The 15242-nt window shown below is 39.0% G+C and overlaps 1 protein-coding gene across 1 annotated transcript; it reads left to right on the top strand.

The window, feature by feature from the left end:
* The first annotated feature begins 1677 nt into the window (after positions 1 to 1677).
* LOC102200621 (protein NLRC3-like) lies at positions 1678 to 14059 on the top strand. The gene is made up of 10 exons (XM_013915000.1): positions 1678 to 1868; positions 4088 to 4190; positions 4275 to 4373; positions 4461 to 4565; positions 5826 to 5904; positions 6579 to 6801; positions 10177 to 11968; positions 12093 to 12266; positions 12665 to 12838; positions 12934 to 14059. Exons 2-10 carry the CDS (start codon positions 4102 to 4104, stop codon positions 13001 to 13003), a joined length of 2805 nt encoding a protein of 934 aa, XP_013770454.1. The 5' UTR covers positions 1678 to 1868; positions 4088 to 4101; the 3' UTR covers positions 13004 to 14059.
* The last annotated feature ends 1183 nt before the right edge of the window (positions 14060 to 15242 follow it).

Raw genomic sequence — 15242 nt, 5'->3', positions numbered from 1 at the left:
TATATATTATCCCTTATATTCCTATATGTTGTCCATAGAAACACTGGCGGCAAGAGACAGTTTTAAACGGCTCTATATGGCACTATTATCACTCTGACTTTCAGATCAATATATTGAACTTGAAAGCAAATGTGACGTGTTATAGTAAATATGTACTTTCTATAAATGAATACCACACTTGTATAAATCACTCAATGACAGAAAATCATCAAACAGAAGGCTGTTAAGATCTGGTCTGTATTCTGAACAGAGAATACAGACTCTATATTCAGACTCTAACGCAGTCTTTAATCTCAGTTATAAAAATCCAGAATGTGTTTCTGAGAAAGATTAGATTCACTAAAAGGCAACTGCTTCTCTTTTCAGGAAGTTCAAACACTAACAAGTTTTTAATGTGAACATGTTTGTACCCATAAATCAACACCCGCCCAGCATTTTCTAGAAGGTTTTAACATGGCTAAAGAGTTTAAAAACCTTTTTTGGACTTCTCTTATGATACACTCACATAGAGAGAACAGGACCAAACGTGTGCAAAAATCTAAGGTGCTGGTGTGCTTGTGGTGGTCGTAAGCACAGATGTCAATCAACAGACTTTTTTCTTATTGTAATTAAGAGTTTGTCAGCATATTTGAGAGGTGGCATTAATCCAATAATAGTGTTTAATCTTTTATTAATCTCCATGTTATGTCATGTTCACAGAAACTAAATTTAAAGCATGAAAGTTGTGATCATGAACTTTACCCAAAGAGGGCAGTGTTAGCTCTCCTTCACCCAGGTAACTTGAAGAGTAACAGTTATACCTGAAGCCATCATATTAAACACACATGACTGGAATTTCCTGATATATTTATTTGTGAAGCGTAATGTGCATTATTTTTTTATAAAAATGGGTCCATAAATTGTAATTAAACTTCGACCTCTGACCTCTGACCTTATAAATATATCAGTTGATCAATTGATCATAGATCCCTGACTGTGTGCAGTTTTATTTGCTGACAACTGTTGAAGCACCATCAGAGACCGCCCTGTCCTGTCTTCCACTTGCATTGTTTGAGCTCCGAGGCTGAAAACAGATCTCTGATTGAGGAAAGAAGTCCTCCACCTCAAAGGAGTGCTCTGTGGCAGAGGTGCGATCTGGTGTCCTTTTGTTCTGGCCTGAGATCACAGACTAACTCCTGCCTGACTCAATGTGAAGCCACAGACTCTGGGTGTGTCAAACCACTGACACATGTGGTATAAGGTGTCCTTTAAAACAGTAAATCACAGGACTGTGTGTCAGGACAGAGCTGACTACTGGAGCTTTGATTCTGAGCCTAATTTTATTTTCAGAAGCTGGTGGTGAGATTCAGGTACCAACAGCCTCTTGTTCAGGTTTGTACATCAGTATCAGACATTTTTTCAGCTTCTCCATGCAGGTCATATATGAAGAAATCTGCAGTTATATCATGAAGTTTTCATCATTCAGAGAATCCACAGAATGAAGTCGGTTTGGCTCCCGAGCCTCTGGTATATAATCTGCTGATGGCCGTTTAAGCTTCTGCGCTTAGGTGAAGTTTTCATGGTGGTGACTGTCCTCTAGTGGTCACCATTAGTAACTACAGTAGGTGTGGCACACTGATGGTTAACACGCGCTGAAAATATTACTTAGAAAAAAACTATAGTTTAACCAGTGCACTAAACTAACTCTGTTTGAAGTAGTTCAAACCACATGAAGCGCTAATAGCTTCAGTGGACTTGGTTGTACTTGAACTTCAGTCGTTCGGCTGAGGTAGACTGGTGGGCGGGTCTCCTGTATCAGGTCAGCCTCTGTTTATTTCCTGGTTAGTTAAACTGGCTTTTGTCATGTTTACGTGGATACTTATACTTTGGTAAGTGTTTGTTCGTGGTTTATTCTTTGCTTTTGTTTGCAAAGTTGCTCGTTTGTTTGTAAGAGCGGATCTGTAGAGTGTTTATTTTATGTGATTATCAGAGCCCAGCGTGCGGACTGGTTAAGTATGATGGAGAGATCTGTGAAAGCACGCGCGCTGATAGAAGTGTAGCTTTAACAAGGGAACCTTTTAAAATCGTATCTTGAGGCCAAACCATTAAACTTGTAAAGCGGTTTCTATCAGAAAGTGAATCTGGTGACAAGGAAATTTGGATAATGACTCAAAATAACGTCCCGGAATGAACAAATGCCTGGAGCGAGTAAATATCTGCTCGGTGAAAAAAACAACAACCCTGTCAGCTGTTTGGATGCAGTGTGTTTTTATTCAGGGCATAAAGATACAGTGGTGTCAAACATGCGGCCTGGGGGCCAGAAACAGCCCACTGGACGACTTTGCACATTTCAAAGTTTAAGACAGTTTAACACAGGCAGGGAAACTGTGCTGAAGGTATTTCTAGATCTTGGCAGTTTGTTTGATCTGTTGTAAATGTAAAAATATTCTTGAACGTGTTTATATTAAAACACAAAAAAGTGGATTATTGTGAAATTATTTTACTCTTTCAGCCCACGTGAGATCAAATTGGGTTCATTACTAAATCAAGTTTGACATTCCTGCGTTACATGTTCTGTAAGCAGTAATTAGGCCAATATTAAAGTTTACAGTGTTACAGTTATTGCCCTGAAAAAGGCCTGGATTGTAAAACAGAGAAAGGAATGTGAAACAGCACATTTAGCCATGATACCATGATTTGTCCCAGTAGACTGACTATAGACCGTGTGACTGTTAGCATTCACAGCTTCGTACTTATTAAAATCTATAAATAATTATCTGTAACTTACTGAAGATTTATCAGGACATTTTAGCTGCAGTGCTGAACAAGTTTATCAAACCACCTCCAGTGTACCAAAATAACAGTTTGTTTCTGTAACAATTAATCAACCAGTATGCAAAACCTCTGCAATCCAAATTATATTTTTAATGCTAGAATATAATTATCCATGTTATCCATATCCAAATGTTCTCTTTTACAGAAAAGCAGAAAAAATGTAAAGCACAGTAGAATTTTATTACAGTTATTTACTTTCATTCCTGAACAGAAAACACAGAAAAAAAATTGTTTTAGTGGTTATTTGATGGATTAATTTCTGATCTCTGACACAAGTCCAGTGTAAATTTGGGTATAAAAATGTGGATTCAGTTTGTAATTTGCCCGATAAACAGCAATTTCATTATACCGTCATTTAGTTTTAAACAGGCTTTTGACAGATTTCTCAAGTCTTTGTTTTCTTCTTGTTGTTTTTTTTAAATGTCAGGTAGTCTAATAAACTTGTTAAGCACACAGATCAAAGTCTTAAACATACCTAAGAATATTTTACAGGAAGTGTTTGATTCTTGTTTTTGCTACATTATCTGATTTAAGTCCAGTTACATGTTTGCTGTAGTTTAAAACCTTGTTAAACTTGTTAAACCTGCTGTACACAAACATTTAACTATCTGTTTTAACCATGCCTGTATACACAGCTGTTAACTCTCTATTTGCCTCACAGTTAGACCTAAAAGCCACACAGTGTCAACAGAATTGTTGCTGAACAGTTTATTCAGCTGTAAATCTGCTTCAACCTGGCCAACAGATGGGCAAAGTTGAACCACAGTTGAAACTATTTTATTGAGTTTCATCTCACAGTAAAAACTGCATAGATCACAAGGAAGCAGAGGGTTAGGGCTGGCAGCTCCACACAGCACAAAAAGGAGGACTTCTCACCATCTGCAGACTCTTCTTATTTGAACCCTGATTCACTGTTTTGTTGCCAAAGTAAATACAATGGCGTCGACCCATGTAAGACACAAAGCTCCTGCAGGTGAAGCATGGACATTGAGTACTCAAAAAACATGAAGAAAATGAGAGAACACAATCACATTAACAACTAATGGATGCATGTGAATCTTACTGAAGTCATATGAGAGTTGCTAACAGGTGGGATAAAAACCTAACTGTGACATGCGTGTAATTATCTGACAGCTGACAAACCTAAACGCTGTCCACATATTATCTATTTTTCTTTTTATCAGTCTCCTACTATTAGCTGCTGTCCCTGGTTCTCAGTTCATTTCCAACAAATCTGATGTTCATCCACTCATGAAGTTTTGTTTGTGTGAAGGAGTGGGCTCTGCTATGGATCAGTGTGAGGACAGAGAGGAGGGAGTCCCCCCCTCTAAAACCGCTCTGTGTGGGGAACATGAGAGCCAGACCAAAGCTCAGAGGTAAGATGCCCATCTTTAACTGTCCATGACTCTTCTCCATGTCACAGCTCAGCACTCACATCACTGCTCCATCATTATTCACAGGAACCAACCTGGACCTGGACCCAGCTGTGTGTCCTTAAAGAGCAACGATTCAAAAGAACTTGCGACTGATTTCAAACAAAAAAGTTCCTCCAGTAAAACGTGAGTTGTTTTCAATATTAACTGATTTAAAGAATTAACTTCAAATCCACATATGACGTTTTTTCATGCAAGGCTATTTATTTTTAGGATCCATCAGATGCTGAATTCTCCGAGACCTGAACCCAGCTGTGTGTCCTCAAAAAGTGAACGGCCAAATAATTTAAACACCAGTTTTAGACATACTGCCAAAAAGTAAGTTACCATAATATGAAAATGAATATTTTACATAAAAGTATATGATTGTATAGGCTTAATAGAACAGCATTGATCACAGAGTCGACTCCTCTGAAGCTGAATCCAGCTGTGTGTCTGTGAATAGCAGCCAGTTGAAGAAGCCACTGTGACATTTTACACAGAAACCTTCTTCACAGGCAAAGTGAGTTAACCCCTCTGTGATGGCGAACCTCCTGTGTGTACAGAGTTTGTGAAAGATGTTCTGAATAACTCTCTCACAAGTACTTTCAACACTAAAACTACAAATAGATTTGTAAAATTTGACAAATAGATAGATTTAGTGTTATATGTGCCACTGTTTATATCTTCCAGGAGAGTATATGTGCTTTAATGAATGCACAAAGCTTTCTGTTATCTTATTTTACAAGATCCACAAGAGACTGGAGCATTAAACTTAGAACTGCTAAAGCTTTAGCTCCAGTTTGGGCTAGTTTTCACTAGTATTTTGATCCTACATTGGGCCACTATTTGCTGTTTTAGTTGCACATTGACACATTTTTTTTCAAGTGTTCAAATCTAACCCACAATAAAAGAAAGACAAAAATTTAAGCAAGATTTGGTCTAAAGTCAATAAAAGTCAGGAACAATGATTTACAGTTTTTTGCATACGCTATTGGATTCTTGAGTATTTTACTTGTACACCTAATTAATTATTATGACAAATGTAAAAGACCTGATGACTTTCAAACAAGTGACTGGAATTAATTCATACTTTCAAAATAAACAGAAAACTTACAAGTGTCAGAAAACGTTTGCATTTTCTCCGAGAGATAATGGTTATTATTTTGCTACACTGATGTCATTACTTCAATAAGATTATTTTGTGTCCATTAAACACTAATTAGTTTCCTCAAAATAACGCATCATTTTGTTGCCATCACAATATGAAAGTAAAAATAACAAATTATGTCCTATCTTCACAATTAGAAGTCACATTATTCACTAAAAGTTCTTTTGTTGCTGCTGTGAAGGCGAAATGCAAAATCCTTCAAAGTAAAGGGTCGTCAATTTTTTTTGTATTGTTTGGCAACTGGCAACCTGTAGAATATTCAAACAGTGCATTTAGACAGAAAGTCAGACATAATAGAAGCTAAAGGAAGACAGTAAATCTGTGTTGATTTCTGCTTTTTTTGAGCAGCCGAAGTTTGGTCAGATTTTTGTTCAAATGTTTAGTTCAAGTTTATATCAAATATTAAATAATAGTTTATGTTTTTACAGGATGCATCAGGAGAGCTCAGAGGTTCCTAGTGGTCAGTCTGAACAGCAGGATCAAAAACACCTGGACTCCATATTTAGGGTCTGTACATGAACAGAAACGTCCTTCACTTGAGCTACGAATCAAACAGGACTGTGTACTAATATAACATCAAGCAGCACATGTCTGTGAAGGTTCTCGGTCATCCAGTCATCATAGTCTAAAGAGCTTGGAAGGAAAGCATCTGGACTTCCTTAAATTTCAAGAAGATGAACAAGCCAAAAGGGCTTAGGGACACTCCCAACAGGGCTTAAAAATCTGGGACTCTCTCTTGCTCTTAGAACCGAAGAAGCTTCTCGGATGAGAGTTGAAACGTCTGCAAGAAACTTCAAGAAGTCCAGATTGTGTCCTTCCAAGCTCCTTATACATCAAGTAGCGCAGTTTCATCAGATTAAATCAAATTCTTGTTGACGTAATTCAGTTCAACAAAATTCTCTGGCATTGTTAATATGAAATCATAAAGAGGACAAACCTAAAACTCTACAGTAACACCTGTTCTCAGTGTTGTATTGTATTTGACTGACTGACTAGCTTATGTAAAGCTGTGTAGTCATTATTTCTATACATCCAGTATAGATGAAGTGGCAGGCTTTGTAATAAAGTTCCTTTATAGTAATTTGTAGGCCTGTAGTTTGAAATTCTGTACAAGACCAGATACGATGTTTCTGGTAATTATACGATTCATGTTAAAAAATATATATAGTATTCTGTTCTAGTTGCTGGAAGAAAACATCATCACTTTTGTGAAGAATGAACTGAAGAAGATCCAGAAAGTTCTGAGTCCAGATCATCCAGAATGTTTAGCGAGTCAGTGGAAGGATAAGGAGATGTTGGAGGGTGAAAACCAGAAGAGGAGCAGCAGAGAAGCTCTTCTGAAGATGGTAGATGACTTCCTGAGGTGGATGAAGCAGGAGGCCTTGGCTAACTCTCTACAAAGAAGTAAGAACATTTTCTATAAAGATCAAGTGTAGTGTCCAGATCAGACATGTTTTTTTCCAACTAGGTTCATAAAAAACCAACACCTGGCTGCTATCACATTATGTCCCACTCCCACCACTCATTCCACGTCTGGTTATAAAGTTCAGACTGTGTTCTGGTGTATGTTTGTGATTTCCTCAAATCCACTGTAAATCTCAGCTTTTGTGACCTCACTTCATCAATGAAGAGTGAGAGGTGTTACCAGGAAGAAAACAGTTTTTAAGAGTCTGGCTCAGGCAGTATTTACAGTCCTGAGCAGCACCGTCATTGCAACCCTACAAGCGCTTGTGGCAGGGTTTGGGAAAACACGGGTGTCAAATGGTCTAATCTTCACCTGAAATTTCACTGGCAAACCATATTTTTCATCTAATCTTTGTTTTGGACCATAAAATTATTTTACCCATATCCTTTTAAAGAGACCAAATAATGTTTTAACATGGTCTTGCTAAACATGCATAATTTAAGATTTAAATTTCAGAAATAAAATTATTTCCCAAATATCAAAAATCACCTTGGTTGAAATTATGAACCTGGATACTAATAGCAAACTGTGCATCTTTCCAGAGAAGAGAGGCCAGAAAGCTGAAGGCTCTGCCTCCCATTCTACCTTTAAATACTCTAGGAACCACAAGTAAGCCCATCAAATTTTCTAGATTTAACTGGGAGTCAATGAAGAAAAGCCAATATGAGAGAAATATGCTCTCTTTCTCTCTAGCTCCTGTCAGTGCAGCATTGTGGATCAGAATGTTCTCCAAACATTAGAACCAAAGAGCCCTAATTTTGTCTTATCTGACCTTAGGATGTGGTTTCAGTATGGATAGTCTTTTTCCAGGTTGTGCTTAACATACTTCAGTCTGGCTTGAAGATGTCCAGTCCAATTCAGCAGAAGTGCAGGTTTTCTTAGTCTGCCACTAATTATTTGGGTTTCACCAATGACTGTATAGGCGTTGGCTGAATAGCAGTGGTGCCGGTCAGAACTAACAGGAGTTCAAATTAGGTTCTTCCTTCTTTACTGTCATTCGTTAACACTACAGCACAGTAATGCAACCACAGGCTTACAGATGGGGCGTACAAGGACTCGTAGGTGCGGGAGTGGATGTCTGTGGTCTATAAACAAAACATATACAAAAGTGCTGAGTATAATAAACAATCAAATCATGAATTGTGCATCATTCACTGTCTTCCAGTATAACCAGATAAACCAATAAACATTGCACTTCTACATAAGCTGATTCCCTAAATGACATAAAAGGCCCAAGACTGTCCTTTCCAGACACCAAGTAAAATTCAGGGTGGTATCGACGATACCGATCCGATACCGATCCGATACCGATACTCTGTACAAAAACTTTTTTTATTTATTGTATCTTTTATTGTATCTCAAATTATAGCGTCATAATGATTACGTCCACACATGACTCCGTTTACACTCAGCCATTGTTGTGAGTGCGCACGCCAGGGGGTGGAGACATTTATATAGCCGTATTTCGCACATGACTATAAAAGGCGTAAGAGGAAGTAGTTCCTTCCAAAGTAGACAATCCGAATGATATAGCTTCTTTCCACTGTGTTCCTGTTAATGATAAACTACAAATTTACCCTAAATTACTAAAATATCGATATTTTAATGTGAGGATCGATTCTAGAATATAAATGACTGGTATCGGAGGAATCGATATTTCAGTATCAATCCGCACATCACTACTTTGAAATCTTTCATTCTTACTATTAGATACTATTATTAAATACTATTAGAACTTTGTATATCAATATCTTGGAGAGTGTCAACAATTCTTTCAATCAAGTCTAAGCTGTTTCTTTTGTCTTTGGTATGCTTCCTCAAGTGACATCTCGAAGCCTTGCTGTGGTTCTTACATTTCGTGCAAATTAGAAGAGGATCCTCAATTTTAACTGGATTTTCTAAGCTGCGAGAATTACAACGTTAATGCTCAAAAATCGTTTTTCAGGGGGTTAATAATATTGAGCCTAGTAGTTTGTTTGTTTTTTTCTGAAATCAGTCTGAAATTGTGTACAAACATAAATCATTCCTACTTTCTAACAAGAAGTAGTATGTTGAGAAATGTTATTTTGAAAATCCCACTTAACCCTTTTAAGCATAGTGGTCACTATAGTGGACAACTATTCAAAGGCTGTTTTTTTTGTATGTGTGTTAGTGTTAATGGTATAGTTGCACATAAACCACTACATTGGACACTTATGTGTCAGTCCATACCCTGCCACTCACTGGTCAGCCAGTGGGTGGCAGTCAAGACATCACAGAGCCTCTACATATATTTGTTACATTTGTTATATTGTTATAAAATATATTTAAAATATATAAAAACATATTTTGTTATGTTATAGTTTTTATACAGTGTATATTATTTATTTGTTTGTGAAAGTCATAAGTCAAAACCCATGTTGTCCACCTAAGGGGACATGTAAAAAACTGAAAAGTTCAAAAATCTTTTTTTCATGCCTAAAGATGAATAAAAATACTTTTAAAAAATCCTGATTGAGGTTGTCATATTTCATGCATGAAATGGTCAAAAAAGCAATTGGGAAAGTTAGGGGAGTTTTTGATAAAGACTTTGATAGGTGGGGAATAATTTTGCCTTCATCTGTATGTGAGTCGTCCTGTTAGAGAATTCAGGATGTTCCAGCTTTTCTCTTCTTTCAGTATTTTCTGAAGAAAGGCATTGTTCGGATATTAACAAAACATCTTTGGTCCGAGCATCACTTACATAAAATGGTGCATAGCTCTTAATGACATTCATGGAGCTATATTTTTTTGTGATCTTGGAAGCCATACTGATGAATCTTCTCTCATGAGCTTCTCATTCTACAGATGCTCTCTGTGCCAAGTATTGCAGCCTGGTGCTATGCCTTAAGTTCGTTCAGCACCTTCCTCCTCAGGTGAAGTACCCAGAATCATCTCACCTGATGTTTGCCTTTTCTGCTCACACTTTGCCCATCTGGTCCTACAGATTCCCACTAAGTAGTTACACTACTGCACTTCTGTGGCAGTTTGAGCTGATTTCCCGATCTTTACAACACTTTCTTTTCATGAACTTATAATGCATATCCTAGGTGGTTGAAGACTGGTTGGCCTGTGTTTTAGGGAGATCCTGGCATTCAACATATAAGAATAGGTGGGGGGGGAACAATTTTCTTTTTTTTCTTCACTGTGTCAGTGGATGTATTGTTTTGGTTTTGGGCTGCTAGTCCATTGCCTAGCCTCTCTTATCTAGGGTTGGGATGTGAAATGTCAGAGTTACATCTTCTACATTAATATCAAATGCTCAAATTTATGGGATTTGTTCTTTGTTCAATCAGGAACTCCAGCTACATGCCAACAACATCTCAAATGTACAATGAAGAAGAGGTTCCAGTGCATGTTTGAGGGGATTGCTAAAGCAGGAAACTCAACTCTTCTGAATCAGATCTACACAGAGCTCTACATCACAGAGGGAGGGACTGCAGAGGTCAATGATCAGCATGAGGTCCGACAAATTGAAACAGCATCCCGGAAACTAGACAAACCAGAAAGAACAATCAGGCAAGAAGAAATTTTTAAAGCCTCACCCGAAAGAGATGAACCAATCAAAACAGTGCTGACAAAAGGAGTGGCTGGCATTGGGAAAACAATTTTAACACAGAAGTTCACTCTGGATTGGGCTGAAGACAAAACCAACCAAGACATCCATTTCATATTTCCATTCACCTTCAGAGAGCTGAATGTCATGAAGGAGGAAAAGTTCAGCTTGGTGGAACTTATTCATCACTTCTTTACTGAAACTAAAGATGCAGGAATCTGCAGCTTTGAAGACTTCAAGGTTCTGTTTATCTTTGATGGTCTGGATGAGTGTCGACTTCCTCTGGACTTTCAGAAAACTGAGGTCTTGACTGATATCACAAAGTCCACCTCAGTCGAAGTGCTGCTGACAAACCTCATCAAGAGAAAACTACTTCCATCTGCTCGCCTCTGGATAACCACACGACCTGCAGCAGCCAATCAGATCCCTCATCAGTATGTTGATATGGTGACAGAGGTCAGAGGGTTCACTGAACAACAGAAAGAGCAGTACTTCAAGAAGAGATTTCAAGATAAGAAGCTAGCTATCAAAATAATCTCCCACATCAAGACATCACGGAGCCTCTACATCATGTGCCACATCCCAATCTTCTGCTGGATCACTGCGACAGTTCTGGAGGATGTGCTGAAAACTAGACAGGGAGGACAGCTGCCCAAGAACCTGACTGAGATGTACATATATTTCCTGGTGGTTCAGGCCAAAGTGAAAAAAGTCAAGTACGATGGAGGAGCTGAAACAGATCCACACTGGAGTCCAGAGAGCAGGAAGATGGTTGAGTCTCTGGGAAAACTGGCTTTTAATCAGCTGCAGAAAGGAAACCTGATCTTCTATGAATCAGACCTGACAGACTGTGGTATTGATATCAGAGTAGCCTCAGTGTACTCAGGAGTGTTCACACAGATCTTTAAAGAGGAGAGAGGACTGTACCAGGACATGGTGTTCTGCTTTGTCCATCTGAGTGTTCAGGAGTTTTTGGCTGCTCTTCATGTTCATCTGACCTTCTTCTGCTCTGAACTCAATCTTCTGGAAAAACAAACACCCTCCAAAAAGTATGAATCAAGAGAATCTGCAGAGACACATTTATATCAGAGTGCTGTGGACAGCGCTTTACAGAGTCCAAATGGACATCTGGACTTGTTCCTCCGCTTCCTCCTGGGTCTTTCATGGGAAACCAACCAAGCTCTGCTACAAGGACTGCTGACGAAGACAAGAAGTAGCTCAGTGACAATTCAGAAAACAGTCGAGTACATCAAGAATAATATCAGTGACAATTTGTCTGCAGAGAAAAGCATCAACCTGTTCCACTGTTTGAACGAACTGAATGATCATTCTCTAGTGGAGGAGATCCAACAGTCCCTGAATTCAGGAAGTCTCTCTAGGGATGAACTGTCTCCAGCTCAGTGGTCAGCTCTGGTCTTCATCTTACTGTCATCAGAAAAAGATTTGAATGTGTTTGATCTGAAGAAGTACTCCCCCTCTGAGGAGGGTCTTCTCAGGCTACTTCCAGTGGTCAAGTCCTCCAAGAAAGCTTTGTAAGTACATAAATCTTAGTTGCTGGATTTTCTACAAACAGCAGGAGAACAAGTTAGTAGAATTAGTTAACGTGTGTCAGTAAGTGGATCGTTTTACTGATCATTTGTCCTCTTTTTCTTAAAGAATGAGTGGCTGTAACCTCTCAGAGAAAAGCTGTGAAGGTTTGTCCTCAATTCTCAGCTCCCAATCCTCACATCTGAGAGAGTTGGACCTGAGTAACAATAACCTGAATGTTTGGGGAGTGAAAAAGCTTTCTGCTGGGCTGGAGAGTCCACATTGTAAACTGGAAACTCTCTGGTGAGATGTTTATTATTTGAGCTACGATACCTAGAAGCAGCCTGATGACAACAACAAAGAAACATTTTCTCTCTTGCTATGCTTGCTAACTAGTCAAAAAAAAGTGCATTCAAGACCTCATTCTCCTGTAGGGTAAAGCAATTTGAGTCATGGAGGACATGTGCTTTATTCAGTCTTAAGCAACTGTTAGTAATGTCTTGAGTTTTCAGGCTCTTTAGTTTTAGAATTCTATTAGTATTTTATTAACACATTTTCAATGAAAGGAAAAGCTAATTGTCACAATTTAAATTAAGAGTTATCATCATTTTAGCCATAAGTATGCTGTTCTCTAATACCATTAAATTGTACACTGGCATTCCCACATGAACTGACATGTATCTCATTTTGCTTGTCTGCAGTCTGTCAGGCTGTCTGATCACAGAGGAAGGTTGTGCTTCTCTGGCCTTAGCTATTCATTCCAACCCATCATCCCATCTGCGACAGCTCGACCTGAGCTACAATCATACAGGAGACGGGGGGAAGCTGCTGCTATGCGGACTTGAGGATCCACTCAGGAGACTGGAGACTCTCAGGTATTTGGGTGATCTTGTTACTAACATTATAAACACATCACTTTATAATATAAAATGATAGGATGATCTGAATTTGTCTAAACGTATCACTTTAGCTTGGAACCGGTTGGTGTCGAGTGGTTGATACCAGGTCTGAGGAAGTGTAAGTATGTTTTTGTTTTGTAAAATCTCGAATAAGTTTTTCCCTCAAAGTAGTGACAATTTTCATCGATATCCAGATGCGATGCAGCTCAGCAGTGAGTAGAATTGAAATTAGTTTGTATTTAAACCAGAGCATGTGATATGATTAAGAAATTTCAATCAGTCAGGTGGTTTTTAATCACAAGATAAACAGTATAAATAAATAGTTTTTATTGGGTGGTGGTTCTTTATTCTTGGTATCTGGATTGGTGGACTACCGATACGCCAACAATGTGTTACTGGCTGTCAGGTTGTTGGCTGAAATTCAGTTGGCACCAGAATATGTGAATACTGGAACACCACAGTAGGTTCTACATTACAGACAGCATTAGGTTCACTAGAGGGAAGATATGACTACTGTTGCAAGATCAAGGTTATAAATTTGCACTCATATCCACTCTGCACAGATACAGTACATCCTCTCTTCCAACAGCTAGTTTAATGTTTAGTTTCATGTTGTGATTTTTAGTTCGTTTTGTGATGTTTATTTCTGTGAAGAGTTTTCCCAGCAATAAAGCTGCGCTTTAAGTTAACTTTCCTTTTCTGAGTCCTGCATTTGGGTACACATCCTGCCAGCCACACAGCACTCATCATGACATCATGGAGCTTTATTTCGAGTTAGTTGTAATTTAATTTCTTTTATTAAAGCACTGGACCAGATCACACTGCAATAGTTAGGCTGTGCCAGAACTTTCTTCTTGGCTCTTGACGGAGGTGGTCGCACTTTTCTCTCTCTGCCTCTCCCTCTCCCTTATCTTCCCTTGGCTTCTCATGTCTTTGTATAGTCTCGCTTATTCTCTAACCCTAAGAGAGTCTCCCAGACTTGTTCTTTTAAAAACCTAAAGAAGAATTATGGATTTGATCAACTGGTCCCTTAACAAAATTGACAAACTCCTGGGCTTGGTAGAACCCAATTGTCCTGCGGAGATGTTTGCTGCCAGGTACTCGATGGTCTGTTGCGTCGTGTTTCTGGTGATACTCTTGATGGAGAACATCAAACGACATCTACCAATTCGGAACCATGATAACAGAGTTCTGGCTGATTGGAGCTCGCTCGGACCTGGCTTATCGAAGAACAAGAAGCGCCTACAGCTGTTCAAAATCCCACAAGGCTGGCTGACATGATAGACGATGGGCAGGGCTGTGAGTACTCAGACTGTGTTTATTGAACGCAATATGGATAACATCTTGGAGAAGAAAAACGGGAATTGAGAGATATGTTGACCAGTGATGGACATTAGACCTACTGTAAAATTGGAAGCAGTTTGTTCGCACTACCATCTTCATCTCATGCGGCTCCCCTGGCACCAGCTGGATGCTCAAGGCAAAAGCTGACAGGAATAACAAAAGTTCTCCCTTAGATAACAAGACTGTGTTGTGACTCTTCCCCTTCCATCAAGGAAACCCGCGTCGACCGAAGACTGTTGACAGTTGCCTGAACACGGAACACACACACACGCACACATACGCATGTACACTGACACAGACCTACACTTCGAAGCTTATGTCTTCTGTGTTGTGAGATGTGCTGATTTATGTGCTATGTGCTGAGGTGGGGTTTTTCCTTCCTTGTGTTGTGTATTTTCCATTGTTATACCTCTCTGACCTGTCTTCCCCATGTGATGTTTGTGTAATGTATGTATGGTCAGAAGGGTAAGATGGCGCTGACCAGGCTTGCAGCCTTAACCCACCCAATCAATCAACTAACCTCTTGTCACCACTGACAGACCGCCACTCATTTTACTTACATAATCAATATGTTTAGACCGTGTTCATTTACAATCCACCATTAAACCTCATAGTTTTGTGTCAAACAGATAAATGTTAAAACACAGCTTAACTGCAATTCTTTTTTCTCCATCAGATTCCTGTCAACTCACAATCGACACAAACACAGTAAACAGAAAACTCCAACTATGTGACAACAACAGGAAGGCAACCCATCTGAAAGAGGATCAGTCATATCCTGATCATCCAGACAGATTTGAACGTTCTCAGCTGTTGTGCAACAATGGTCTGACTGGTCGTTGTTACTGGGAGGTCGAGTGGACAGGAAGGGTTGATATTGCCGTGAGTTATAAAGGAATCAGAAGGAAAGGAGACACAAACCACTCATGGCTTGGAAGGAATGATCAGTCCTGGTGCCTGGGCTGCTTTCATGATGGTTACTCTTTGTGCCACAACAACAGTGTAACATTCAGTCGTCTCCCCTCCTCATCCTCTG

Source organism: Pundamilia nyererei, unplaced genomic scaffold (genome assembly GCF_000239375.1).
Source record: "Pundamilia nyererei isolate P.nyererei 1_Seehausen unplaced genomic scaffold, PunNye1.0 scaffold00244, whole genome shotgun sequence".
Lineage (NCBI taxonomy): Eukaryota > Metazoa > Chordata > Actinopteri > Cichliformes > Cichlidae > Pundamilia > Pundamilia nyererei.
This window is presented reverse-complemented; position numbering and strand designations above follow the sequence as displayed.